The sequence below is a fragment of the Orbicella faveolata genome, unplaced genomic scaffold, assembly GCF_042242905.1.
Source record: "Orbicella faveolata isolate gen_17 unplaced genomic scaffold, um_ofav_v1 contig_35, whole genome shotgun sequence".
NCBI classification, from domain to species: Eukaryota; Metazoa; Cnidaria; class Anthozoa; order Scleractinia; family Merulinidae; genus Orbicella; species Orbicella faveolata.
This window is the reverse complement of record NW_028301564.1, coordinates 9491412-9518803: the sequence shown is the minus strand read 5'-3', so window position 1 is coordinate 9518803 and position 27392 is coordinate 9491412. Positions and strand designations below refer to the sequence as shown.

General features: G+C 38.6%; 1 protein-coding gene and 1 long non-coding RNA gene across 2 annotated transcripts in view; both read right to left on the bottom strand.

Annotated features, from left to right (window-relative positions):
- Positions 1–27392, bottom strand: part of LOC110068325 (periodic tryptophan protein 2 homolog) — a 138670-nt gene that overhangs the window by 39223 nt on the left and 72055 nt on the right. The window contains exons 10-12 of the mRNA XM_089273368.1: positions 20252–20459; positions 13031–13179; positions 3570–3717 (exon numbers count right to left, since the gene is read on the bottom strand). Of these exons, the coding sequence (XP_089129494.1) occupies positions 3570–3717; positions 13031–13179; positions 20252–20459 (505 nt within the window). The remainder of the gene's footprint in view (positions 1–3569; positions 3718–13030; positions 13180–20251; positions 20460–27392) is intronic.
- Positions 22775–25785, bottom strand: LOC149103143 (uncharacterized). The gene is made up of 2 exons (XR_016201962.1): positions 24560–25785; positions 22775–23767 (listed from the first exon to the last, which is right to left on the bottom strand). It is a non-coding gene; the product is annotated as an uncharacterized LOC149103143 (long non-coding RNA).

Genomic DNA, 27392 nt, shown 5'->3' with positions numbered 1-27392 from the left:
ACATGTATCTAATAATTTTGCTTTTGGCGGTTGAGGATAAGACGACTTTTTTTAGCATGATAGAGTAAACATTTTGGTGGAAAGTTTTGTTGTGTTGTTTTCATTTTCGGTGCAGAGGAGTCCTTTTTATTTCCAGCTTCCAAGGGGTTGGAACAGAATTAATTAAGGCGAAATAAAGAGTGAAGGGGGTTTCGAGATAAAATTTTTCACCGAAAAGAAGGAATAAAGGAATATCACACCTAAATTAACTCTAGTGTAATTTGCTCAGCAAAATTTTGAATTTTGAATCTTGAATTTCGAATTTTGAATTTTTTTCCTCGATCTGATCCTTGATCTAATCCGTGATCTGATCTGTGATCTGATCCGTGATCTGATCCATGATCTGATCCGTGATCCGATCAGTGATTCGATCTGTGATCCGGTCCGTGATCCGGTCCGGTCCGGTATGATCCTGGTTTTGTTGACGCCGAGCCGGGTCCCCTTTTGTGCTTGGGTTCTTCAGATTTTATGTGTATTAGTATTGTCAAATGGTCTGTTTCAGGTGAGTATGAGATTTTGCATTTGTCTGTTAAGTCTTAGCTTTTTTGAAATCAGAAAAAAGTCAAGGCGGTATTGTATTTCAAAAGATTTATTTCTCCATGTGAATTCCTTTACCTTTGGATTGAGAACACGACAAATACCAATAAATTGTAAAAACTGCACAGTTTTTTAATTTCTTCGACTACCAAATGCTTTTGATTGTTAGTACTGCCACCGTTTTTATCTTTTTCTGCTAAGGTGCAGTTGAAGTCACCTCCAATTATGATTATTTCTTCACAGAATTCTTGGAGCTGTTGTTGTGTTTCCTTGAAAAAAAAATTGTTGGTTTGCATCATTTGGGGCGCAAATATTGACGTACAAGTACAATTCACATATCTGCAAGTAAAATATCTAATATGATTTATCTGCTGTTTTTGTCACAACTTTCTTTCTCAACTTTGCACTTTATTTTGGGATTTATGAGGATCATCAGGCCTTTGCTATGCTTTGTACCATGGCCAAAATAGGACTTCACTGCCCCATTCTGCTTGCTAAATATTTTCACATTCTTTTGAGCTGTAGGTCTCTTGTAAGAAAACAAATGGACAGTGTTGATTGTGCAGCCACTGCACCTGAAGATGGTACGGCATTTAAGTGACTTGTTCAAGCCTCTAATGTTTACTGACAGGCATTATAAGGCAATAGGGCTATTCATGGAAAGTCATTACGGTTACGTAATTTCCTAATGCAGGAGTAGACTGTGTATTAACACACTGGTTGGGAAAGATTTTTTTGCATTTGACTCGGAAACAATAAGTTGAAGTTGAAATTTGCATTTTACTTCTTGGAATTGCTGTGAAAAAGTGAACAGCTAAAAAAGCTTTTTTGGAAGCTAAAACTGGAAATTGCTAAGTTGAAAAGCGTACGTTTAAACTAAAAATTCTAATATAGATTGGGAGATGAAGATTTGTTACAGGATTAGTAAACAATTGCAAAATAAATAACAAAATATTAAAAGATCTAGTAAGATCCAAACATGAAGGAAACATAATTTACTTGCATTTCAGTCTGGGCTAAGCTGGTATAAAAGAAGCAAGTTTATAGAGACTCTTCTGAAGGTACTAAAGTTATGAAATTATACTAGGTCAGACCCGGTATCTTAACCATTTGATGTCATGTGACTAAAGGGTAAACAACTTACTTGTTTGAAATATAAATGTCTCAAAGGAAGAACTTTTTCAGATGTTTTCTGGTATTTTTCGAAGGGATCCTGTTTCGTGTGCGCTGGGCAGATCAACAACTAGAGCGTTTTGGACATAGATGTCATTCTGTTGGGGTTGTGGTGCATCAGGCCTCCACTTAATGGGAATCTTGTTGAACGTCTACCAACGTCCATTTATTACAAGCTTGTCTGTGACTATGTGGGCTAATTAACACCATCGGTCTTTTGGGCTTTCTTGAGAGCAGGAACTAAAATATGTTCCCGTATTTCTCACACGTGGAATAGCAGGTCTTCCCCCATTCTGATGTTAGACTCTGCAAGAAGATGGCGCTGGCTTCAAACGTGGTCCCTGTCTGGCTGGCAGGTAAAACGGACAATAGTCGGTCTTGGCTGTTCGTTATGTTTTTTCCAAGCCGATGAACTCTACACAATGGCATGTTGTTTACACACTGATCTGGGATTTGAGGAATATTCTCCAATACATCCTTCACAATTTTCTTTCTTTTGCCAACGTTTTTAAAATTATATACAAAACAGCTAAGGTATCACTATGGAAAGTTTTCGAAACCTGAAATTTAATATTATACATATCATCTTCGTCAGTTTGTGGAAAGGAAATCTATCACCTGACAGTCACAATGGTTGAATAACTTAATTCCGTCTTCAGAGCAGACATCAACTTACGATAATAAGCTAAAAGTGAAGAAAGAAGACTTTTGGTTGTTTCTAGGTTAATGATTTTGGGGAATTATTAATCACCTTTCAAGGCAGAAGGCTGCACACCGCTTTTCCGTTACAATTTTGGAAACCTCAAGGGGTTCACCTTGCAGAAATATATTTTTTTGTGTCACAACTCGTGGCTTCATATTCTATGCACAGCGTTACAGAGACCTTGGACTCATGTGAATCACCTAGTACTTTTTAATTGACATATCATAGTTTGGATTGGCTAAGTTCTTTTTATTTACTAGAATTAATTAATTTCCAATTAATTAACAAAAATTGCGATTGCCAGTCATTTGGTGTTTTACTACTATGACTGGTTGCTGGTCATTGAGCCGCACTGATTTGATTAGCTTTTTTTTAACTTTTCTTTCTCAGCTTATGGGTTTATTAAATAGCAGCGCAGAAAAACCCATCCTTGGAGACCCAGGGGCTACTAGCCGGGACGAAGCCATATTTTTGGCAAAAGTTTACTTCAAGAGCTGAAGAGCCCGTGGGAAGTTATTCTTACCAAAGCAGTTCCAGAAGTGGTCGAATTTTGTCCCACTGATTGGCCAGAAAAATATTTTTCTGGCCAATCAGCAAGGAGGTCCAGCCAGGTAATTCTGTCGCCTTCTTACAAGAAGTGGTTTTCTTCATCGATCATACAATCGCAAGCCGTAACATGGGAGCTAGGAAGCAATACTCTTCCATCAATTTTCTTAGTGGATTTATTGAAGGTATATTGTAAATTTTTATAGTTAATGTACGCGATTTCTACGCTGTTGTTGCTTACTTATTGTTTCTCCTCGATCGTTGAACAACTTCTGAAACTTTCCACGATGTACAAATCGCCGTTGGCCATGCAACTATGTTGACTGAACATGGGAATGATCGGCTAATTACTGCTAATTACAGTTCATGCACCGTTACTCTGTTTAGTAACACCTGCAAATTACGTAGTGTAGTAATGCAAAACCAATCACTTCTTGAGAATGCTCCACAGTCAAGTGTATTAATCATAATTAGTATTGCTTGCAAGTTTGAGATGAGTTGACATGTGCTAAGCAAAATCACTAAATAAATGCATTTACTTAATATGATGATAGGTCAAGTGAAGATATACCTCAATAAGCCGTCCAGTTTTCATACACCATACAAAGATCTCAAATGTATCCAGTGAACCAGCGCAAAGCACTTCTCCACTATTGTCCACACTCAGACATGAGAACTGGACTGCTTGGGGTGACGTAAAGGTGCGGAAATTTCTGTACCTACATGTACATAAAGGAAAAAGCTGTATATTTAAGTAATTCGCATTAACTTGACTCTAGAAATGTGTACAGTATCTTGAGAGGCATGTGTGATATTGAAGCGTACTATTAGGTTCTACAGTCAATGATGCCTCTATCTATATTTGGATTTTACCAATACAGTGACTGATAATATTATATACGAGTGGGTTACAGCCAAACAGGTGGGATTACAAAAAAGCTCCAACCTTACAGTACGATATGAACTCTTGTGGTTATTAATCTATTAATTTTTCATGATTAGTAACCATGACTTTTAAGTCATTTAATTAAACAAATTAACATGAATGAAGGGCAAAACCATTTGTCATGCCAGCAGATCTTCAACCAAACAAATTTGCATTTTAAATTTAGAGACTGTCTAACTACAAAGTACCATTTGGGAGGAAACAGTGAGAGTTAACATTCCTTCCAAGGAGGAGGAAGTTTCACGGGAAACTAAACGAGTAACGAAAGCCCTTGCCATTAATAACTACCCTGCAAATTTCATTCACAACAGCTGCCAACTGAGTAGACAACAAGAAACGAATGATACCGACCATTGTGGTTTTGTCATCCTCCCCTACGCCAAAGGTTTTTCCGAAAGAGTCGCAAACGTTCTTTGAGGTTTCAATATCAAGGTCGCCCATAAACCTATTCGTACCATCTCGAACACACTCAAAAAACCTCAAGACAAGATCGAGAAAGAGGCTTCCAGAGGCATTGTTTACAAGATCAAATGTAAAGATTGTGACTGTGTTTATGTTGGTCAGTCATCACGTGTGTTAAAAACACGTATGAAAGAACACACAAAGGCTATAGCAACATTGGACAAAAACTCTTTATTGGCCAAACACCATATGCTCAATGGTCACCAAATAGATTTGGAGAACGTTGAAATTGTCGACAGATCATCAGTATGGAAACAAAGACTAATTCTTGAAGCTTGGCATTCCGTGTGAGACAGGAACGCTATAAACGAACACATAGCGCTACTGCACGTGTACAATGGCATTAAGAATTTTTACACTCATTAAGAATACTCTAGAGACTATTGCTCATTTAGTTTTATCACACATCTATTACATATTCTAGCAGGACGCCGTTTAACATTTGCATTTTCCATCTTTTGCTGAAGAAGGCAACAGTAGTGGCTGAAACGTCCGATAACCATATTTTTAGCCAGTGACAACCATTTAATTCCTTTCCTTTTTTACCAATTTTTAACATGCCTGGCTACACACCGAACATTTTTATAGACAGGGTTTTTGATTTGAAATAAAGTAGCCGGAGGAAATCGTAAAGTAGCCAGAGCGCTATTGGGTCATGACAAAAACAGCCACGTGCGTGCTGAAATTTGCATGCCTTGAAGTGCATTGATTTCTGTTCATTTATTTCCTCAGAAATATTGTACGTTGGTGAAACAAAAATGCATATTAACAAACGCTGTACAACAATTACCTGTCACAAGTGGTTGAAGTAACCAGTGACTTGTGTCAGCGCCAGCTTATTTTGAAAGCTCTATCTTTTTTTACATTTACTTACAATACTAACCTTACTTACATTACTAACAATACTTACAAACAGCAAAAAATTTACATACAGTACTGACACTACTTACAATTATACAATACTTATGGTACCAGCACTTTTTTCCATAACATTTCCTACCAAATATACAATGTTTGTTTTTTAACATTTATGTTCAAAGAAAGCACTTCAATGACAATTATAGAATTAGGAAAAAAAAGCAAATGAGCGGTCTAGCTGCACAAAATAACTAAATAAACAAACAAGACAAGAATGAAATCTTAGAACTTAATTAACTATTTAACAAAGGTAGGAGAGTTGTCCATCATGCTTAGATCTTTTTTAACGTTCTGTTTGCTATGGCAGCCGCTTTGTGTACAAGTAATTTTTCTTTTAATAATGCCAAAAAAGTGTTAGCCCTCGTTGCCACAAAAGAATAAGGCAAGGTCAAAACATAGACTTGTCCAACCGTCTTATTTTCTTTTACGGTCTCTCGACCTCATGGTCGACTAGTTTCTACATATCACGTGACTGACTGTGACTGACTGTGGGGGTGGGGTGACCCCTTCATACTCCCCCTCTAAAATGAGATGTCCTCCTGGACATTGGAACGCATTGGTACAGCTTCCTACATCCTAACAACAAAAACTACTTTGAAGGGTGATCAGGTCTTCACACTTGAAACCTACCCGCTGATAAGATAACAAATAATGACTAATTACCAACGACAGCGTTCTTGCACGGTTTCTAAATTGCTTAACAATTTATCACATAGCAAGTCTCTTTGTTTTTCTTCGAGCAACAAAACATGATACCAATGTGTTCATAGTTCAGTCAAGTCCAATAAAGTTCAATGAGTTCAAGTCTTTAACACAGACAATCTTGAAGCTTTCTTTAACAGCCATTGGTGGCACACACTAGTAAATGTTTGGGGACACAAATGGTACAGACGCTAAGTACACTGGTGTATGATAAGGTATCACCCAATGATTGTGCATGGCTAAGGTGCTGTAAGGTGTAGCAGGAAACCATGGTGAAGAAACAGAAGCACTGGCAGTTGTCGCTGGAGTACTCACAGTACAAATTGGATGGTAACTTGGATTTCCAAGATGATCACAACATAGAATATTTGGTGGATGGCGGTTTCGCACAGGATAATGAGATCCTGCCGGCTCTTGTTGTAGTAAGGGTTCCTTTTCTGTTTCAGAGTCAGATGGAGAATAGTCTTCTGTCACTGACATGTAATCACCACGTTCTGACAAATCCTCCATATCATCAGGCAACAAATCTTCTTGGGCACCATCTATTCGCTCTTGTCCACGATTGTCTGTTTCTGCTGTTGGCGTTGACAACATTTCCAACTCGGTGGATGAGAGGCCAGGTAGCTCCCCTTCATCTCCACTGTCACTACCATGCTGATGAACCTCTCTTCCTTGGTTAGCAGGGACTGACCTTTTCCTCTCTTGGGTATGCTGAGGGACAGGTTTTGACACATCACTTTGTAAGAAGTCACAAGGCAACAGAAGATTTCTGTGGAGTATTCTTGATTTACCTTTCCGGCTTTCTGGCGTTACTTCAAATACAGGTAGGTCTCCCTTTTGCTCCACTATGAGATGTACTTCTTGCTCCCAATGAGACCTAAGTTTCCCAGGACCACCACGCTCTGTGAGGTTACGTACCAACACTCGGTCACCTGGCTGTAAACTGGAGAACCATACTTTTCGATCATATTGCTTCTTTCCATCCTCTGATGACTTGGAGATATTCTGCCTGGCCATTTCATAGGCATCTTTCATTGCAACTTTCCATTTCTCTGTGTACTCTGTATGATTCATACGAGTGTCTTCACATGAGAGTCTGAACACTAGGTCAACTGGGAAGCGTGGTGAGCATCCAAACAATAAATAGCAGGGTGAAAACCCAGTGACATCATTTCTGCTGGAGTTATACGCATGGACAACTTTGTTAAGTGAGTCCTTCCACTTGTGTTTCTGGCTTTCTGGGAGAGTTCTCAACATATGGAACAGTGTTCTGTTAAACCTTTCCACCTTCCCATTCCCTTGGGGGTGGTACGGTGTTGTTCGCAGACATGTTACGCCATTAAGCTTTTCCAACCTGTAAAAGAGTTTATTCTCAAACTCCCGTCCTTGATCATGAAGTATATTTGTTGGGAAACCAAACCGTAGCACAAGGTAATTAAACAAGCGATCAGCTGCAGCCTCGACTGACTTATTCTTTGTTGCATATGCTTGTGCAAAACGAGTAAGATGGTCAATGATGACTAAGATATACTTATAACCACCAGAACTTTGCTCCAAATGTAAAAAGTCAATTGACACTAATTCAAAGGGATATGAGGTAGTCACACTGTGTAGTGGCGCTCGCGTAGACAAATTTGGCTGTTGCTGTTTAAGACATGGGCAAACTGTGGTCACAAAGTGAGTGATGTCATCTTCCATGTTTGGCCAGTAGAAACGTTCAGGTGTCAACTGGACTACACGAGGGGCTCCCAAATGTCCCATTTCCTGATGAAGTTCTTTGATGACAATAGTGTGAAACTTCTGAGGTAGCACAAGCTGGGAGTAAGGTCCACTCCTTCTAAACAACAGGTCATCTCCATCACAGTAGAGTTTGCGTCGCTGCCTCAATAACACCTTTGTGGCCGGTAGTTCACATTTAATCTCCCACAATTTAGGCCATTTTCCTGTTTTTAAGAATGTGAGGAGTCTTCCTATCACCTGGTCTTGTTTCTGACCATCAAGAAGAGATCTTTTGCTAATTTCATCCACACTTGAACCAAGAGATACTTCTTCCATGTTCAACAAGCTGGAATCATTGCTTACTGCAGACACCCAAATTGTCTCTCCTCATCCTTGTGCTCCTACTCCCACACAACATGCCTTGATATCACCTTGGGACACATTCTCAGTACACAGTTTCATGTAAGAATCAATGTCCATTGGAAATTTTGAGAGTGCATCTGCATCTTTACTGGAGTGACCTGGTCTATACTTGATGGTAAATGAGCAATCTGCCAGCTCCGATACCCAATGGTGACCAATGGCATTTAATTTTGTAGTGGTCAGCACATAAGTAAGGGAGTTATTATCAGTATAGACAATAAAGTCAGGTGCATGGTAGAGGTAGTCTCTGAAATGTTCGCGTATAGCCCACTTAAGAGCTAGGAACTCAAGCTTCCCGGAATGGAGGAAATAGTTCTTTTCTGCCTTGGTTAGTGATCGTGAGCCATATCCAATAACTTGCATTTTCCCTTCCTGTTTCTGGTATCAGACTGCTCCTAGTCCCTCTTGTGATGCATCAGCATGTGGTACAAAGGACTTAATGAAATCAGGATAGCCAAGAATTGGAGGAGATACGAGGTGGTCCAACAATGTTTCAACAGCTTTCTGATGCTGTTCTGTCCACACCACTGGTCGAGAAGATGGTACTGAACCATGATCGGAACGTTGCTTGCTCTTGTGTGATTTGGCTACATCTTCAGAAGCTGTAATAACTGAAAGAGTGGGTGTGCAATCCTAGCAAAGTCCTGGATATACCTGTGGTAGTACCCAAGAAGACCCAGTAACTTCCTCACTTCACCAACTGTACTAGGCTTACTGTCCTTAGAGTTCTAACTGCCTCCACATTGGAATGGTCTAGTCTGTAGCCTGCTGCTGACACAATCTGTCCAAGATTCTTGCTTAAAAAGAGTCTGCACTTCTTTGGTTTAAGCTTGACCCCAGATATTTCCAGATATGGTCAACATGATCGTCAAATGTTTGGCCGAATACAATGATGTCATCAATATAAGGTATACATATATCATCCCTCAAACATCAGCCTTGAAATTCTCCTGGTACATTTTTCAAGCCCATTGGTAGGCAAACCCATTCATACAGTCCCCAGGGTGTGGCAAAAGCTGTCTTATGTCTACTTCCAGAACTTACAAAGGACTACTTTGTCCTTTCCTTGATTGAGTAAGAAGAACCACTGATTCCCACCAAGGCTTTCCAAGGCATTCTGCACCCTGGGCAAAGGATGGCTGTTGCGAATTATTTTTGAATTCAACTGTCTATAGTCTATGAACAGTCTTAATGACCCATCCTTTTTTCGAACACATACAACCGGACATGAAAAAGCTGACTTTGACTTTTGGATCCAACCATGATTTAACAGATCCTCAACATACTGCTTGACTTCTGCATAAAGTGGTCGGGGAATGGCAGTATACTTCCGCTGAACTGGTACTAAATCAGTAAGGTTAATGTCCTCTTGCAGTTCCTCTGCCCTTCCAACATCATCATCTGTCTTTGAGAATGACTCGGCTTCTTCTGCAAGCATTTTCCTTACTATGAGACGCTGTTCCTTGGTGAGGTCTTCGGTGTCAATATCAGGAATGTAACTACATTGCTGTTCTTCACAAGTCGTGTTACTGCCTTCATTAGCACATTGTTCTGGCATGTCAACATTTGAAGATTCTTCTACATGTATGCTGGGTGAATTTTCCTCCTTCAACTTCACCTCAAGAGGGGTGACTGACTTCACTTGCTGAAGGAGTCCCAAAATTGTTCTCCCTTTCAAGGTGATGTCATGTTTTGTTGGATTATCCACGTGAATATTGACACTACATGTGGAACCTCCTGCCACAGTCACCTGTGTCCCAGGTATCTCAAGACCACCAGGTCAAGACTGGTTTGGATCAAGTTCAAACAGTACCAGTATCTTACTAACTGGACCTACAGCAGCACGACATGAAACAGTAACCGACTGTCCTTGTGGAATTACAGTATCTTGCTTTCTTGACTTTACAGTAGCCAATCCCTTTGCAGGCTCAGATGTGATGAACTGAACAAGGGTCTCCACCTTTCCTCGCTTAACACCAGTCAAACTTGAAGTAAGCACGTCCACTAACAATCCATTAACTCTAGCTGAAGAACCACTTTCAAAGAGCTTAGTAATCTCTTCAATAACATTAAATACAACAATAACCATATCCAAGGAATCCTTGGCAATCAAAAACGGCACTTTAACGGTGTGGTCAAAGTCATCTTAACAGGATTAAAAGTCAGTTCCACCCAGCCCTCATAGGGTAGGTTAGTTCCATTTGTGGCCTTCAAATCAAGCCCATCCATGCCCAACAACTCTGCTATGTCCTGAGTGTCACACCCTGGAAGACACTGCTTCAACCAACTATGTGAAATAATTGACACTTGAGCTCCAGTATCCCAAAGGGCATCAGTCTCTAGCCCCTTGAGCAAGCATTTTACAGTACACTTACGCCCCACAAGATCAACTACCCGTGCATGCTCCTGTGATGACAAATGACTCACAAAGACACCTGTCTTTTCTCTGTCTTCTCTACACTTTCGCTCTTCCAAAGAGGATATGGCCTGGCAAAGTGTCTTATGTTGTCTCCAGCGTGTCTGTTGACATTTCCTTGAACAATATTTGACAGCTTTACAATTACTGCATTGCTTGAAAGAGGAGGTACCCTCTTTGCTTCCACAGAACTTGCCGACATGGTGGGATGAATCCGCTCCAGCTACACCCTGTCCTGCTGATGCCGCCTCAGTCCGTTTCCTGACACCCTTCTACATCCTCTTGCAAAATGATCTGTTGAACCACATTTGAAGCAATGATTGCAATTTTCTACACCTGCTGTCCTACATGAATTACAATGTAGACACCGAAACTGTGACTGGTTACCAGATGCATAAGGCTGGGTGGAATTTCTCTCTACTGGGGCACTGACTCTATCAAAAGCTTCTTTCAAGGAGGCAAGATTTGACTGCACTGCTTTCAATGCTGCCACCAGTGTATTTGGCTTTGGCTCCTTTTTCTGGGGCCTTATTCTATCTGTTGCGCCAAACTAACCAATGACAGCCCATCCTTAAAATTATCTCCTGCCACAACTCCATGGATCTTGAACTCCCACCTAAGCACCTTACTAACATCAACATTTACTTTTGTTTCCGCTCCTTGTGCTTTCTCAGTAGCTTTTTCTGTTGAGTTAAGGGGTTCAACCTTTACTTCTGCTGGTTTATCTTATGTTGTGTCATCTTTGAGCAGAGGTAGTTTTCCATCCACAAATGCAATTAGACCAACCAACCAACAGCATTTTCTTGTCATCCGCTTCGCTTACATCTTGCTCTATTTTCTCACAAATTCTCTTTGAGCGCCAATGTTCTAACTTTTTCGTCTCCACTTGTAAACACTCTGCTAATTGTGCCAGTGCATCCACTCCAAGACCACAGACTTTGGATTCAAGTTGCAGTTGAAGCTGCTTGATTTCATGTTCTGCCACCATTTGATTTATTTACAAAGATGAACAACCAAAACAACTGCACTCATGCTCGTCAGCTCAGCAATTCCACACACAACAAACTTTATGACGAAACAACACAAAGCCAGGGTACGTTTCCATTCAAAATATGGCTTGGCATGAACTTTCCACAGTCGCTGGCATAACACACAACACTATCCACAAAGCTAACACGATCAAAACACGACACGTTCATATATTTCGTAAAGCTCCATGAATGTCTTTTTGTCGCTACATTCAGGTAAATTTCCTGAGCGACAAGTCCTGGTGGGGTCGCCAAATGTTAGCCCTTGTTGCCACAAAAGAATAAGGCAAGGTCAAAACATGGACTTGTCCAACCGTTTTATTTTCTTTTACAGTCTCTCGACCTCATGGTCAACTAGTTTCTACATATCATGTGACTGACTGTGACTGACTGTGTGGGGGTGGGGTGACCCCTACAAAAGCAGGAAACGTGGGGGGCTTGGAGTCTGTTTCCTGTCTTAAGATATGAAATTTTGCACTCAAGATGTAGTAATTTAAGAGATAACACTTTGGATCTTCAGTGTTGTGCCCATATAAAATCTTAAATTTGTTTAAGGAAACATTGCAACTGGAGTTTGATTCCACCATGTAAGAACATTGAACCAGTAAGCACTAAGTGATGGGCAACTCACCAGCAGATGTCATGGGGTTTCTTGGTCACCACAGTTCAAACATAAAGCAGAGTCTAATTTTCATCTTATGAAGTAACACCCTATGCAGTAGTTGAATGTTGTACATGACCTTAAACTGAAAAATGCTTAATTTTGTTTCTTTAGTTATTCTAAATGCAAGATTGTGGATTTCGTTAAGCTCTGTATACAATGTTATAGAGCCAGATTGAGTTCTATAACAAGGTAACTTCTAGGAAAAGAAAGCTTCTGATATGATTTGTATGGTAAGTAGAAATTCAAATAGCAATGTTCCCACAGAAGTGTATGGGTGTAGGATGCCACTGGAGCTTCTGGAGTTGTAGGGGAAAGTGGCTGGCACCCTAAAACCACCGTGTTTCCAACCTATGCATGTGACTAAAAGCTATGGGGATGAACAATGAACAAATCTGAGTCAGATGCAACTGGTCCTCCGGGCATGGGGAAAAATGTTATCATTGGAAACTGGGAAAATTCTTGACTCGTGCCACGAACAAACAAAAATTAGTGTAAAGGTGATAATGGATGGACAAGAAACTGAAAGCATTATGATGTTGCTTGGTGAATGCCAACAGTAAGTGCAACAATGGCTAATAAATAAATCACTAGCAATGCCAAAGATCAAAATGGTAGAAAACGATACTATTCTTGTTCAACAAAAATATACTTTTTGAGGAGGGGGTGGTGGTAGAAGGAACCTGGAAAATACCAAAATAGTAATAATTGAATAATAGGATAATTCAAAATAATTTCATTAATATCTGCACTTTACCTGTTGAGATCAAATGCTCTAACAGTGCCATCCAAAGAACAGCTTAACACAACTTGACTATTTGGTGTAAATACAACCCCTGTAACAGCACAGCTATGTTCATTAAATGTCACAAAACAGAAGCCTGACATCATGTTCCACAATTTAACCTGAAAATCACAGCAAAAAATTCAAACTTGGTTAAAACAACCGAGGCTAATTCAAAGTTGTAAATAAGGGCTTAAAATACTGTAACACCACAATTCCTCAGTAAAACACAGCATTCAAAAAGTTTTTAATCACAGAGCTACAAGATACACAGATCTGACAATTGAACTGCTCACATGGTCAATGAACCATCAGTCATGATTTACAATACTGTAAATGATAGCAACGACCCCGCTAAAGTAACCACTCCCCAAAAGTAACGTCAAACTAGTGAGACAATCTCAGATAGTGCAGAGTGCAATTGATAGCTCTGGCACGGTAGTCCTGTAAGTACTCAACCCTGCTCAGTTCACTTTCTGTTTGTGTCTACCTTGGTAGTCTGCTAGGGCTTTTCCCCTTTGCAGTGTGTATGTTTCAAGGTTGTATTTTCATTCACAGTCCAAAAATTATGTACAAATTACTACTGGTGTTTTATGTTGATTTTCGTTCTTTTAAATTCAATAATACGTTGAAACAGCAAACGTGACAATTTAGTTCTTCACGCCAACTTTGTAACTTGATACTTTTGTTTTCCTCGCAAAGGCACGCAATGTGAAACCCTTGTTTTCTCGAAAACTCATGGAAGATGTGCTTGTGTTTTGCAGATAAATGAAAGAAAGCTAAATATCTGATGTAGTGATCAAGAAACGGAACAGAAACGATGTTGTTTTACTAAAAATGTAAATTTTCTTATCACCGACGAACAAGAACTAATTCAATTATCAGATGGTCATGAAATACCACTTTCTTTTTCTGTTGCCACCTTTCTTTTTCTGTTGCCGCAATGAATCCTCCACCTAATATAGAAGCCACAAACGCTAACTAATCTATGCATGCGTTTAGAGCAAATTAGTTTCGTTCTAAACAGAATGGTACCACAAGGAGAGCAAGGGGTTTCCTGAAACAAATATATAGCTTTGCAACTAACTGACGGAGATGGAACATGTTTTACGTAGAGTACACATGTATGCACCTTTCTCACCCCACCCCCACCACTTCCTTGCCTCTAGACTAATTAATTAATTGAAATTAATTAATTAAACAAACATTAAAGTTTACAACTTAGCGTCATAGCACCATAGCGCAATAGTGCCTTAGCAGCAGGTAGCCCCCATAACCATCCCAATAGTGCACTCTGCACTAAAAATTGTGGCCACTAATAAATTTTGAAAAGTAGTGAGCCCTCTGAAAGTAGTGACCCCCTAAAGTAGCGATAGTAAAATTACTTTGTTTAACTTGATTTAAGGCACTCTGTAACAAAGGAAGGTATTGCTTACGCCACAAAAAGCTGTGAAATGTCAGTTTGCTTGTGCTTCATCAGTTAATATTGCAGTGCATTAAAACAACACCCATAGAATTTTTATCATGTAACAGGAATGTACTATAGGAGACTTTCGTTCACGAAAATTAATATCATTTTCAACGGAGGCGTTTCAACAGGGGCATTTTTCAAATTTAAGGTAATTGCCCTGAAATAAAACTGTCAATATAGTTTTGCTCAAACTTTGTCCACTGAATATGTATCATATGAGAACTTTAATTATAAAATAAAAGGGGGTGCCCTTGCTTGTTAAGGAGCAGTGAGGCATTGAAAATGTCCCATTTTGGCATTACTTAATGCTTATTACAGGTGTAAAATCTTTGTGAACCCAGACTCATGAAAACACGCCTCAAACTACAGTCAATACTTATGTGTTGGACACAAATAAACTTTTCAAGTTTGATTTTAAAAGACAGCTGAATCCTTGTTAAAATATTGGAACCAAATTTAACTTGCCAAGGCTATCAAACTTTAATTTTCAGAAATAGAAATCAGAGCAGTCTTTTCTCATGCAAAACAAATGATTAGTTGATTAAAATGACTGGAAAACAAATTGGGGTGCCCAAGCTCGTTAGTGAGCTATAGCCATTTTTCAACTGACAGAACTCAATATCAAGGCAAATCTGCCATGTTTTCAATGTGCGCATGCACGAGCGCACTCATTTGTGTTGAGTAATCTTACGTGGCGTAGAACTCATGTCATGGCTGGGTGACTTGGCAGGAATCCAAAGGTAAATGTAAATGTTTTACACCATTTTCGTTGAGGACAAGGAACTTGACTCTAATTTGCAATTAAAGATTAGAGCAGTGACAGTAACGTGATACTTCTGTTACTAACCTGAGTATCAGGCCTTTCTTAGCAAGAGGGTAGAGGTAGAGGGGAATTGCAGAGAAAGGCCTTTTCTTTGCTGGGTGCTTCCTCCTCCTACCCGTCTCAGAAAAAAATTGTGACAGCAAGTTCCAGATGATTTTCTCAACTGCTTTGCTCTCTGCTTTCTAGATATGTTTGCTCTTATAAGAAGAAAAATGGTTTGTTTCATCATCAAATTCAAACAGCAGAGTGGTTTGACATAATATTTTGTTCCTCTATAATTTTTTTAAACTTTTTTCTTTAGTTCTACGGAGTGAAATTTTTGTAACTTAAATATTAGTTTCCATGAAGGAAACCTTTCTTTTCTTCAGAAAGTACTTTTTGTCTCCTTTCAAATGAAAAAAAACCCGGCTGTCTGGAATAGAATGAGTTAAATAGAAAGTGTTGGTTTAGTTTACTTAGTTGAATGTTTGGATAATAACCATCATGATGATAAGATGCCTAAGTTATAGGAACATTATGAGTGATAAAGTTTACAAAAAAAAACATATAGAAGTTTAAGTTTGTATAATAATGTTCAATTGTTTTCAATCAGTAGAAATAAAAGAAAGCAGGGGCAGCTTTCCTAGTAATATTAAATTCATTCAACCAGGAAACAATTTGCATCCAAAAGTTCTGGCTGAATTGACAGTGTAAAAACAAATGCTCCAGGGATTCTTCATGCTCACCACAAAACGTACACAATGAAGTGTCCAATAACTTTATTTTATATAACAGTTTGTTGGTATATACAATGCGATTAAGCAATTTGTATTGAAAAAGTCTTGTTCTTATATCATAATTAAGTCACTTTGTGCGGTATTAAATAAACCTGTTTCCAGTTAAATCTTGGTTGCTGTATATGGAGTTGTATTTTAGTCTGGTAGTGGGGGGTATGTGTATATCCTCTACAAGAGTCTTGTACAGCTTTTTACTAGCGAGTTGAATCAGGTTGATATCACCAGTCTTTGAGTGGAAAATAAATTCTGTGAAATCCGTAGAATCTGAATCTGTAGTTTCTGAATTTAGAAAGGCCCTCCATGATTTCGGGAGTGCATTTGAAAGACCAAATATCAAAAGATAATTGTTTCAATTAAGGCATTTTTCTGTGAAGATATTCCAAGGTTTTAATTTTCCGTTCGGGAGGAGGATGTCCTTAATTCTTGAGATTCCAGCCATAAATGACTTTTTACAAAATTGAGGTTTGTCATCGATACAAAGATATTTATTGTTCCACAGTATCTGTTACATAATGTGGTCGCGCAAAGATGGTTGTTTCTTGGTGACTGTAGGCCAAGCTTCAAAACACTTGCGATGAAACTTTGGAAGGTATTTAGGTACGCCAGCAGCGTCATAATTGCAATGAAGGAATTTATCCCCGTGATTTTTAAGATGGCACGGGAGGATTAATTTCCATGTTGACTGCTGTTGCACATGATCAGAGCGTGCAGTTGAAGGTGACCTGACGTTGTCACTGGAATCTCAGTGTGTTTTTCAAAATTTGCTTTTGTTTTGTTTTGCTATATACATGTAACAAATCACTTAAAGTGCACCTAACCCCCAAATTTTTTGCACTAAAACAAATCCACTTGTTATTCGAAGCATTTGGGAAAAAAATTTTTGAATTTGGTTGAATCCCTGGTTTTCTATGCCCTTTCAAAGTCATGCTTGAAGTGTTGCGCGACTGCGTTTTAGGGAGTCTGGGGCAGCGGTTGGTGATGATGTCTACCCAGGAACCAAACTCACCGGCGTCTCAGTCAGCTCTCTGTATTTGCTTGAGAAACTGGAAAACAAAACTAATCGTTTCAATATAATTTGGGACTAAAACGTCTTCAGAATCATTTCCTTTTCGTCACTAGACTCAGAGTTAAGTTTCGATTCAGAAGACTCCGCAATAAACTTCGATCAAGCATGTTCAACTGTGAACTCGCTGCTTGGAGATTTGTGAGCAATTTGCAAGATTTTAAGCGACGACAGGGAAGACTTCTTTGCGGACAAGCTGCTTGTTTATTAGGAATGGAAAGCTAGATACGAAGTTGAGGAGCAGACAAGCAAAAAGCAGGAAAGAGAACTCAAGGACTGCTTTGGATAGTAATTTCGTCACCTAAATACAAGATTTCCATGCATGTTTATAGCCCGTCAGTTACATTTGTCCTTAGCGAGAATGTATTTTGTCAAGGTATGGTTGTTCTATTAAACCCAGTTTGTGTTTTACTTTTCCGAATGCTTCATGTTTATAAGAGCGACATAAGTGTTGCAGTTTTCGAGACTTGATGACCTCCAATACACTGGCTTCAATCGATTGAAAATCGCGATTGTAGAATTGTTTGGACCTGTATTTTTGAAGCTGCGGGAAGCAAGGCAGATGAAAACATTTCATACAATTACCGATTTCAAATTGTCACACATTTTAAGTCGTAACTCCTTAAATTCAACTTCTCAAAGTTTGCAGTGAAATTCGTCAGGTAAGCAAAAAGGATGTGTTCCCTGAGTGGTCCGCAAATAATGCTACGCAGTCATATTTGCGACACTATTGCACAGAATGTTTGTCGCACTGCTGATTTCCAAACCTTCGAAAAACTCTGTGAGTCTAACAATTTTGTTATCATGTAATTCTAAAGGGTTAATCTTCGACTATTATCTATATCGAAAGAGAAATAAGTGTTGGTTGGCGGTGAACAGCTGCAACCTATTTACATATCAGTATATCGGACGTAAGGCTTCTTGATTGATCAGACAACTTTGCCAGCTATAATATAAATACTGCGGGATTGGAAGATATAGGTTGTCGGTAGTATTTCTACAAACTGCTCGTTGGCTTTCAACAGAAAATTTTGAAAACAGCGTTTGAAAGTCTGCGGAACAAATTCCAGTGAGAGTTCTTCAATGGATCTCACGGACTCAGTTCGCTTGTTACGGTTCGACAAAATCAACCATTGTTTATGTCTTTATTGCAGCATTGACCGATCATCACCAGTAAATCATACAGTGTATCTTTCTTTAGATCTGGGATACTGCTGCAACAGCCGATAGTACTTCTGGAAGGTGTTTCTGCGCACTTTTTGAACATGTATTGCACCATCCTGAAGGAAATGAGCGGACGTGAGATATTCAACTTTCCTAGGTAGACGTCACAACAGGCGCTGGACCCATTCTCCTCAAACTCATGTGCAAAACAAAATGGCGGAGTTTTGGAGCTATTTTCAAGATTTCCTCGGGGCACAGAAAATTGAAGATTTAACCGAATCAAATAACAAGTAGATTCGTTTTAGTGAAACAAAATTTTGGGGTTAGGTTCACTTTAATCACTGGTCCCTCGGGGAACAGTAAATTTTGTTTCCCTCGAATTCCTGCATTTCTCGAGACGAAGTTGAGGGAAACATTGAGATTCTTGGAAAACAAAATTCACTCTTCCCCTCAGGACCCGTCACCACCAAGCTGTTTATCATAAATCCATTTCTGGCATATGGCCACCTTGTTCAAATTTTGTCTAGCCAAATCATATTCAGTGGTGCTTCTCTTTTGAATAGCTCTAGCAAAGTCAGCCTTGAGTGGTGATGCATCAGCCTGGAAGGGGGGGTACTCCCAGAAAAGTTGGGTGGGGGTGTGCGGCCCGCTTCCCAAAACCCTTACCCTATTTTTACCCGGTCACCCCATAACGCAGACCATGCAGACTGCAGCCCATGCAGCCCATGCAGCCCATGCAGACCATGCAGACCGAGTACTTTTTTCTAACACTTGACTCACTTTTTTCCTCGAGGTTTTCTTATGCGTCACACACGATGGACTAAGCGAAAGAGGGATCACTCGTAGTCTAAATCGCCATAAAAACACAACTGCCATAAGAACAGAAAAATTAACCATCGCATCAACTCATCACGGCAACTGTACTGCACTGAGAATTTCAAATGCTATTTGGTTTTCTGTGATCTTTCCATGCGCTAGGCTTTTTTGGCATGATTACAGTCATGCTCCAACAGCCATTTGGAATTACATTTTGTACATCAAGAGTAGAACATGCACATGTTATGTCATGTGACATTACATTACAAGTGAAGTTTATTTCTAAATTTTAAAATAGCTTTACTTAAGCATATTTAGGACTAAAGGGAGTTTGCCTTCCAAAATCTATGACACATCAACATTCTCATACCACCGAGTTTGCACAGTCTGTGGATAACACTCCGATATATAATTGAAGAGAACCAAAAAATATACAAGTCAAAAGTAAATGCAAAAACAACAATAAGAAAAAAAGTACTCAGTCTGCACAGTCTGCATGCTCTGCACGGTCTGCACTCTGCAGTCTGTATGGTCTGCGTTTTGGGGTGACCGTTTATCACCTGACCACCAAAACCCTGTTTCAGACCTGTGTTATAGTTCAGGCCAATGTTAAATTACCGAAAACATAATTTGCGAAGGACTTTTGTTAATTTTCTTTTCAATGATGATGAAAAAGTGGCTTCTTCTTAAAAACATACCCATATCAAGGCTAGAGTGCAAAAACCATATCCTATTTATGACCAAAATGGCCAAAATAGGCTAAAATCAATACCCTATTTATGACCAAAACGGCTGAAAAACCGTACCCTTTGGGGCCGCACATACCTATATAGCTCATATAAGGGAGTACGCCCCCTTCCCAGTGCATCAGGAGGTGTCTTGGTTATGACATCCAAAAGAACTTGCACTTTTCAACCCAGCATTAAGGGATAAGGCAAAACCCCTGTCAACTCATGAGCAGGACCTTGATAACCATCATGCAGGCAGAAAGATGAAGATCCCAGTCCTTTTGGTCCTCTTTAGTCTTTCTATGTAAAGAAGATTTTGTAATGTAATATACACGGTAATCTGTAAGACTAACCTTGCCATCATCACCACCAGTTGCAATATAGTGTCCATCTTGAGAGTAACATAGAGTATTCATATTATAGTAGTGTCCTTGCTGTTTGAGAATGTATGTCTCACTTTGCCATTCCCACACCAACAACTGTCCTGTGTTACTACATCCAAATGACAGCCACTCTCCACTTGGATTAACGGCCACTGTCCTGATACTCTGCTGTGATATACTGTGCAAAGATGATACAGTTGATAATAAATCATGCTGCACTTAATGCCTTTCAATAATTTCTTAGACTAGACTTCTTTACACAGTCACAATGAAACCTGGTTATGAAATAATAAAATACAACTATAACAGCCAGTATTTTAAACTTTTTATTATGAAGTTGCCAAATATCAAAACATGACTGTATGTTAATTATCACCTTTTACATCAAGTGTTGCTCCAGAAATAACACATAATCCCCTAAAAGAGGGATTTTATAGTTTTAACCTCCACTGCTCTGGAAACCCCTTTTGCAACCACCCTCTCCCCGTTGCAATTTCCAATGACCCTTAGGCCATGTTTTCACGAGAGATGTTTACCTTGGCTTCATTTTAATTTAACTGATCAGAAGTGAAATTTTTTTATCACGTAGATGCAGTAGTAAACCTTGGTAAATGGCGGCAAAATCAAAAGTAAGCCAACCTAGGTTTGTTGACAGTTGAATGCCTCATCAGGCATGGTCAAGCTCAGTAACCAATGATAACTGAGGAAAAGCAGACTTTGTCGCAACATCTTGGCAGCATGTGTTCATGCATTCAGCGCATAAAGAAGAGAAAAATACACAAAGATTCCTCCTGGTATAAGTAGGTTTCAAGTCAATGGGCAAAAAAACTAAATTAACTCATATTTAGGCAAAGAAATCCCGGACTGCTGTTTCCCTTTCATCGTCAAGTGCCGTAAGCATTTCCTTTCTGTTAGAAACTTAGTAGCTTAGTAGCTTAGTAGCAGTGTGCAGGCAGGTGCAACTAGAAGAAGACCTACCACAAAGAGAGACGGAAAAAAATTGTAATTGAGGTCTATAGAAAAGAAATATAAAGCGGCCCCAAATAAGAAGAAGTACCGTCTGTAAACATTTACATAGCCCGGGCTCCAAGGCAGATGCCATTTCAGGTTTTTTTGTAAGGAAAGTTTGGCTCAACATCACTGTAAGCAAATTGACAACAACCTAAACAACCTGCATTCGGATTGGAGTAAAGTCAAAAGTTTTATAATTTTCCAATAGTTTCTGTGCAACATTGCAGCACTTGCAGTTCCAACAAAACCTCAAACCGTCCATTGTATGTGGCCTACGTTAGTTAATTAGTTCCATGTAAACAACTTCTCTAATAACTGCGGTTTGGATACGAAACCTCGGTAAGCAGTAACCGTAGTAAACCTCTCTTGTGAAAACACAGCATTAGTGTGGTGTGGTATCTACTAATTGTTAAAGTGTCCATACGGCCAACAGGGTTTTTGTAGTTTTGGTATCTCTATAATGTTTAGAAAGGTATTCTAAGGAAAAAAATTGGATTCTGACATTTTAACGCCCTAAAATCTTTTTTTTTTAACAATATGACAAACTTTTTTACAGGAGTTAATTCTTGTTACCGCCATATCGCGAAGCCAATCTCGATCCATTCTCGTCCCCAGAGCCTCCGTTTCTTTTGGTCACGTGGTCGGAGAAACGGAGGGCTCTGGTAGCAGCCATTACCGGATGTCCGTAAATCACGGACATCCGGTAACGCATGCGTAATTTTGGCCTGTATATCTGCTCATGCTCAGAAACTAATCCTGAGGGAGGGGAGAGAGGAATAGAGAGTATTCTTCAGATATAAACAGATCGGAACGCTGACATGTGTTTTCACTTCGCTGAAGTTAGGTGATTTAGAGTTAAAAAGAGAGTAGAAAGCGGCCTTAAATGCCGTCGCCGCTTCAAACACGATTGCCAGCTTGTGTAATATTTTACCAACGGGTTTCGCGGTGCATTTTGTGGTGGACCGTCCAGAAAAATTCAGGAATCGATAGCTGTGTTCTTGTTGTTTCTTCTCTTCATATTCGATAAAAAGGAGAAGTTTAAAGAGCGAGGTGCAGTTGTGAAAGCTTTCAAGCAAAGTAATCAGGATACGGCATGTATTACGTCTATCGATGACACGGTAAAATTTGTTTATGGACACACGGAAGCATTTGTGGAAATCAGCCGTGGAAATTGCATCACTGACCAGAGGATTTAAATATAAGCCGTGCTGATAGATGAAGGGAAAATTTTTTAATGGTGAGAACTATTTACTTCCTGGTTATTTACATAGGTTTGTAAGCTGCAGTAGAATAAAAATCTGTTGAACTCAGGAAAGTTTTGTTGTATTGGAGTTTTGCTCATGTTTCCTTGCAAGGAATGTAATAAAGGTGCTCACTTTCATAGGATCTTTCATGTCCTCATTTTTTCAAGTAACCCCATTCTGTCCTATTTTTTTTACAAAAAAGGGTCTTACACAATCAACAGATCATTAAACTGTCAAATTAAATCAATCGATCAACTTTTATTGTGCATTATTTACAGAATTAATTTACATCAGTATTATAATTAAATAAATATGAGAAGAGAAATCTATTTTGCATATGGCTATGGAAAGAATAAAAAAAATATGTGTGTGGTAACCAGGGTATAGGGTAGCAATTGGCCTTTTGAAGTGGTTACAACCATGTTAAGAAAAACGCCAAGAAAAAAATAAAAGTCCTATGCCAGTTGTTATCGAGTGGTTATATATGTGTGCTGGGGGCTTCCATAATGGCTCTGCAGCAATTTTAATTAGCTTATCTGGAACAATGATGATCTAATGATGGTTTTTGTATATTCAGGCTTGAGAAAAGCCTGTAGACATTACAAAACTAGATATAGGGCTATTCCACCATTTTGTCCCCCGTCCCCCACTGCTTTTGCCGATGTAATTGTTTTTGTTCATTTTATACCTTTCAACCAGCTTATATAAAGCTTAATCTTTTGGGTGCTTTCAACAACAACAACAACACCAATTTATTTCAGTATTCCCATATGAGTACATGGTGTTACCAAAAATATAATACAGCTAAAATGATGTAACTATAACATTAGTATCTGGCATTGGTATACATGTAGAGGTTCCTGATGTGAAGAGAGTGATTCATATTAGTGTGCCTCAATGTACATTAAGGAAGATTTTTTTTTAGGAAACTGCATGAACAAAATGAATGGGAAACAATGCCATGACATTGCTCTTTTACAATTCATGTTACTTCATGGTAATAAGGCTCTTCAGCCTGTTACACAACCATGTGCAACAACAAATCTCAATGTATACTTTCTACGTCTTGTGGTTGATCAGAACATCAGCCACATAGCTTTACTATCAACAATGGTTCTTTCTCCATCTCCTTTTTTTTCAGTAGTATTTATTGAACTGCAAGAGCAACATTTCCATTTGAATTATCCATAAATGGTCATCCTTCAAGGAATTTATGTAGCACTATTATGGTCTGAAAATTAACAAAGAATAGTAAATAATGGCAGGAAATAAATTATCTTTCAAAGGCTAACAAAAAGATTATGATACTTTTCTTATGGGGATATTAATGTAACTCTGTACACCTTTAATGTTTGATTTGTTTTTAATAGAGATAATTCCCACATTACATTTGGAAACCCACTAGTCCTGATGATTCGTTATCAGTTATACATGTATAAATAATTGTCTCTTATATTTGTTCACAGTTATTTGCATGGATGATAAATTATTGTTATTTACTGATTAATGTTATTGTGATGGAATAAAGTTTTGCTAGTTGCAGTTGCTTCCTAACTAAAATGGGGAGAGAGGAAAGGGCCTCAAATTTCAGCTATGGTTATCTATGGTTATTTACCTTTACACATCATTTCCACAAGTAAATTATAAAAAAATAATAATAAATTTGGGTGAAGGCTCTAAAGCAAACTAAACTCTTGGCTGACCACAAAAGGTTTGTTTGTGTTTTTTGGGGAGAGACTATAGGAGAGGTCTCAATAATAAAGAGAGGGGAGCTAAAAAAAAAGATATTATATATATCTATAACAGCAGAAGCTTCTTAACAGATAGTAAAAGATACATACATAACAATATGTGGAAGAAACAAACCAAACGTCATGTTCAGACCATTTGCTACAGCATCCAGGTACGTAGCAGAGTATTATAACACGGACCTTTGACTCATTTTGGCAATTTAATATCAATACATTTTGGACTGCTAGAATCTGATCTCCTTGATCTTTCAGAGAGAGAAAAACACACTCACCTTCGCATTTCCAGTGCCACATTTGCTTAGCAAGAGTGATATTTCTTCGTCTTTTCACCTGGCTCTAAGTTTCCTTTTGAGCTTTTCATAAGGGAAGACAAACGTTTCTTAAAACCCACTGCCGATTCGAACTTAATTTTATGATTTCTTGGGGTATGGTCAGCAACAAAGTAATTGTTGTATTAGCTGGTTGATTCTCCGAGTTCTAAACGTTTCTTCCCACCTTCTGCGTTGCTACAACAAAGGACGATGATTACGATCGTGAATGACATCGTTGCAGGCGACGTACTCCTTTGGTTACGTGGAAACTTTAACGATTCCTTCGGATCGATCGGGAAAGGTCACCATTTGTTTTTTCATAAAGCGCGCCTGTGTCAACTGAGCGAAGGTGCCGCCTCTGGGCCGGAAGTAAAATGGAATGCGTAGAGCTTTGTAATTTTCATTTCTGCTGCGCATTCATTTTTTGTCAGCCAATGAAAAAATTCGAATTTTTGGGTGCTTCCAGAGCTACTCGTCAACGGCATTTTAAGACGAGTAGCACTGGGGACGAGAATGATCTTGATCGGTCTGGGGGGGGGCCGATCGGTCTCCAAACATCGTTTTAAAAAAGAACAAACGTTTAAGTTTATTCACGACAACGAGTTTGACTGAAAATAGAACAAAAATAAACAATTATTTACAACATTAGATGGCTGAACGGACAAACCCCGAAAAACAGAAACTTACAGCTTTTTCCAGAAATGAATGATTGACCTCTGGTGGACAATGATCGCGAAAAGGAAATTATAAGAACAGCGACAATGACTAGCTCTAATATAACTCGAAAGATGTTAGTTTGACCGTTGCCACAGAATTTAAACTACTAGTCTTATTAACATATTGACCTCGTGCACGTGCAAAAATACCAGATGTCCCACGGGGCCTCTTGTAAGCATGATTAGCAAGAGTGTTGCAATTCTAAATACCAAGGATATTAGTAATAGAGCGAAAAAAAAATTAATAATAATACAACTAACAGATACAATACTACTACTGCTGCTAACACACTATTCTGACAACTGATGAAAGTAGATATGAGTGGGAAATATATATATATAGATGTGTAAATGATGTTGGTTTGCCAACGATGATGCCTTGGAGAAAAGGATCCAATGGATACAGAACGCTTCTTTAAATAATTACAGGAGAAGATGCCAACTTTTCTTGTAGGAGGTCTTTGATTCAAGTGGACGTTTTGCCCATTTGGGCTTCTTCAACACTAAGAATATCAATGCTCGGAATTGATATTCTTAGTGTTGAAGCAGCCCGAATGGGCAAAATGTCCACTTGAATTAAAGACCTCCCACGAGAAAAGTTCACATCTTCTTCTGTTTATTCAACCTATATATAGATAGATATATAGAAAGACAGACAGACAGACAGACAGATAGATAGATATAGTTTAGTGTACGATGTGGCAAAGAGACCAACTCTTGACTGTTCTGGACGAGTTTAATGTACAACGTTTCGGCCGTTTGGCCTTCTTCAGGTTAAAAGTTAAAAACTAAAAAACTATTTACAGTGGTTGCGATTTACAGAAACACCGACTTATATACAGAGCAGAAATATTAAGATTGAGGTTACGTAATACAACAAAGGTCTAAATTACAAGGTGAAAAGGATTAGACAATCAAAGACAAATACAGAACTATGGGTGACATGTGAATACAAATAAGGTGAATACAAATGAGTGACAAAAACTAGAGAGAAAAAATCTAACTTAATTAGTAGTGTTTACTCTGAAGTAACAAGCTCCCCATTGAAGGCCTCTGAATGAATGTAATTAGGTAAAAATCATAACAGGAAAGGGCCATTAAACTACAGTAATAATTTCCCTTCCAAAGCCCCTGAATGAAAAGCCGACAACAAACATAACAGAATCCTTGAAAAGAGCTCTTGAATTTAGAAATAAACAAAATTAATAACAAAAATGATAACAGAATAAAATTAAAATGCATCATATTGGAAAAGTGGCAAATCACAACTACTCAATTGTAGTAATTAATGCGGTGTTTTGATCTAAATTCCCGCCATTTCTTAAGACCATGAGGATTAAGGGTAAATAATTGCGCGGTCCAATAAGCTTCCCTAGTGAGTAATAATTGTTCAAGATGTAAGGAATTTTCAAAAGACCTAATTTGTTCAATGATGATGAAATTGATTTGAGAAATTTCATGTTCAGAGTTATTAAAGTGGATGGCCAATTCGCAAGTTCTTTTGTTCTTCAGCATGTTCGACTTGTGGTTACAAAATCTTACTTTAAATTCAGTCGAGGTGGAGCCTACATATTGCAGGTTGCATTTGGCACAAGTGACTAAATAAATAACATTTTTGTGACGAACAAGACAGCTTTTTTTGAATGGGATATTGACGACCAGTTGCCGAACTTTGAAATTTCGAAGCTTGAATTAAATAATTTTTACACAGATCGCACTTCTTGTTGCATTTTGAACAACCTCCATTTTCTTCTCTTTGATTTCTACTGGAGGCTACCTGAAATTTTGATGGTGCCAACATCCCCTTAAGATTTTTGGCTCTACGATAAGCGGGAAATATTGACTTGCATGGAAAAATTTCTTTGACTTCTGGTGAGGATTGTAATAGATAAAAGTGCTTTTTGATAACTTTTTAGATATCTGGCATAATTGGATTGTAGTTGAGCACCAACGGAAAAACTTTCTTTGCTGGCTTGACCTTTTTCCTCAAAAGTTTGGCTCTTGGTATGCTAAGAGCTTTGTTGAACTGTTTATCAACAAGCTCTGCTGGATAATTTTGCGATTTCAAATACCCTTTG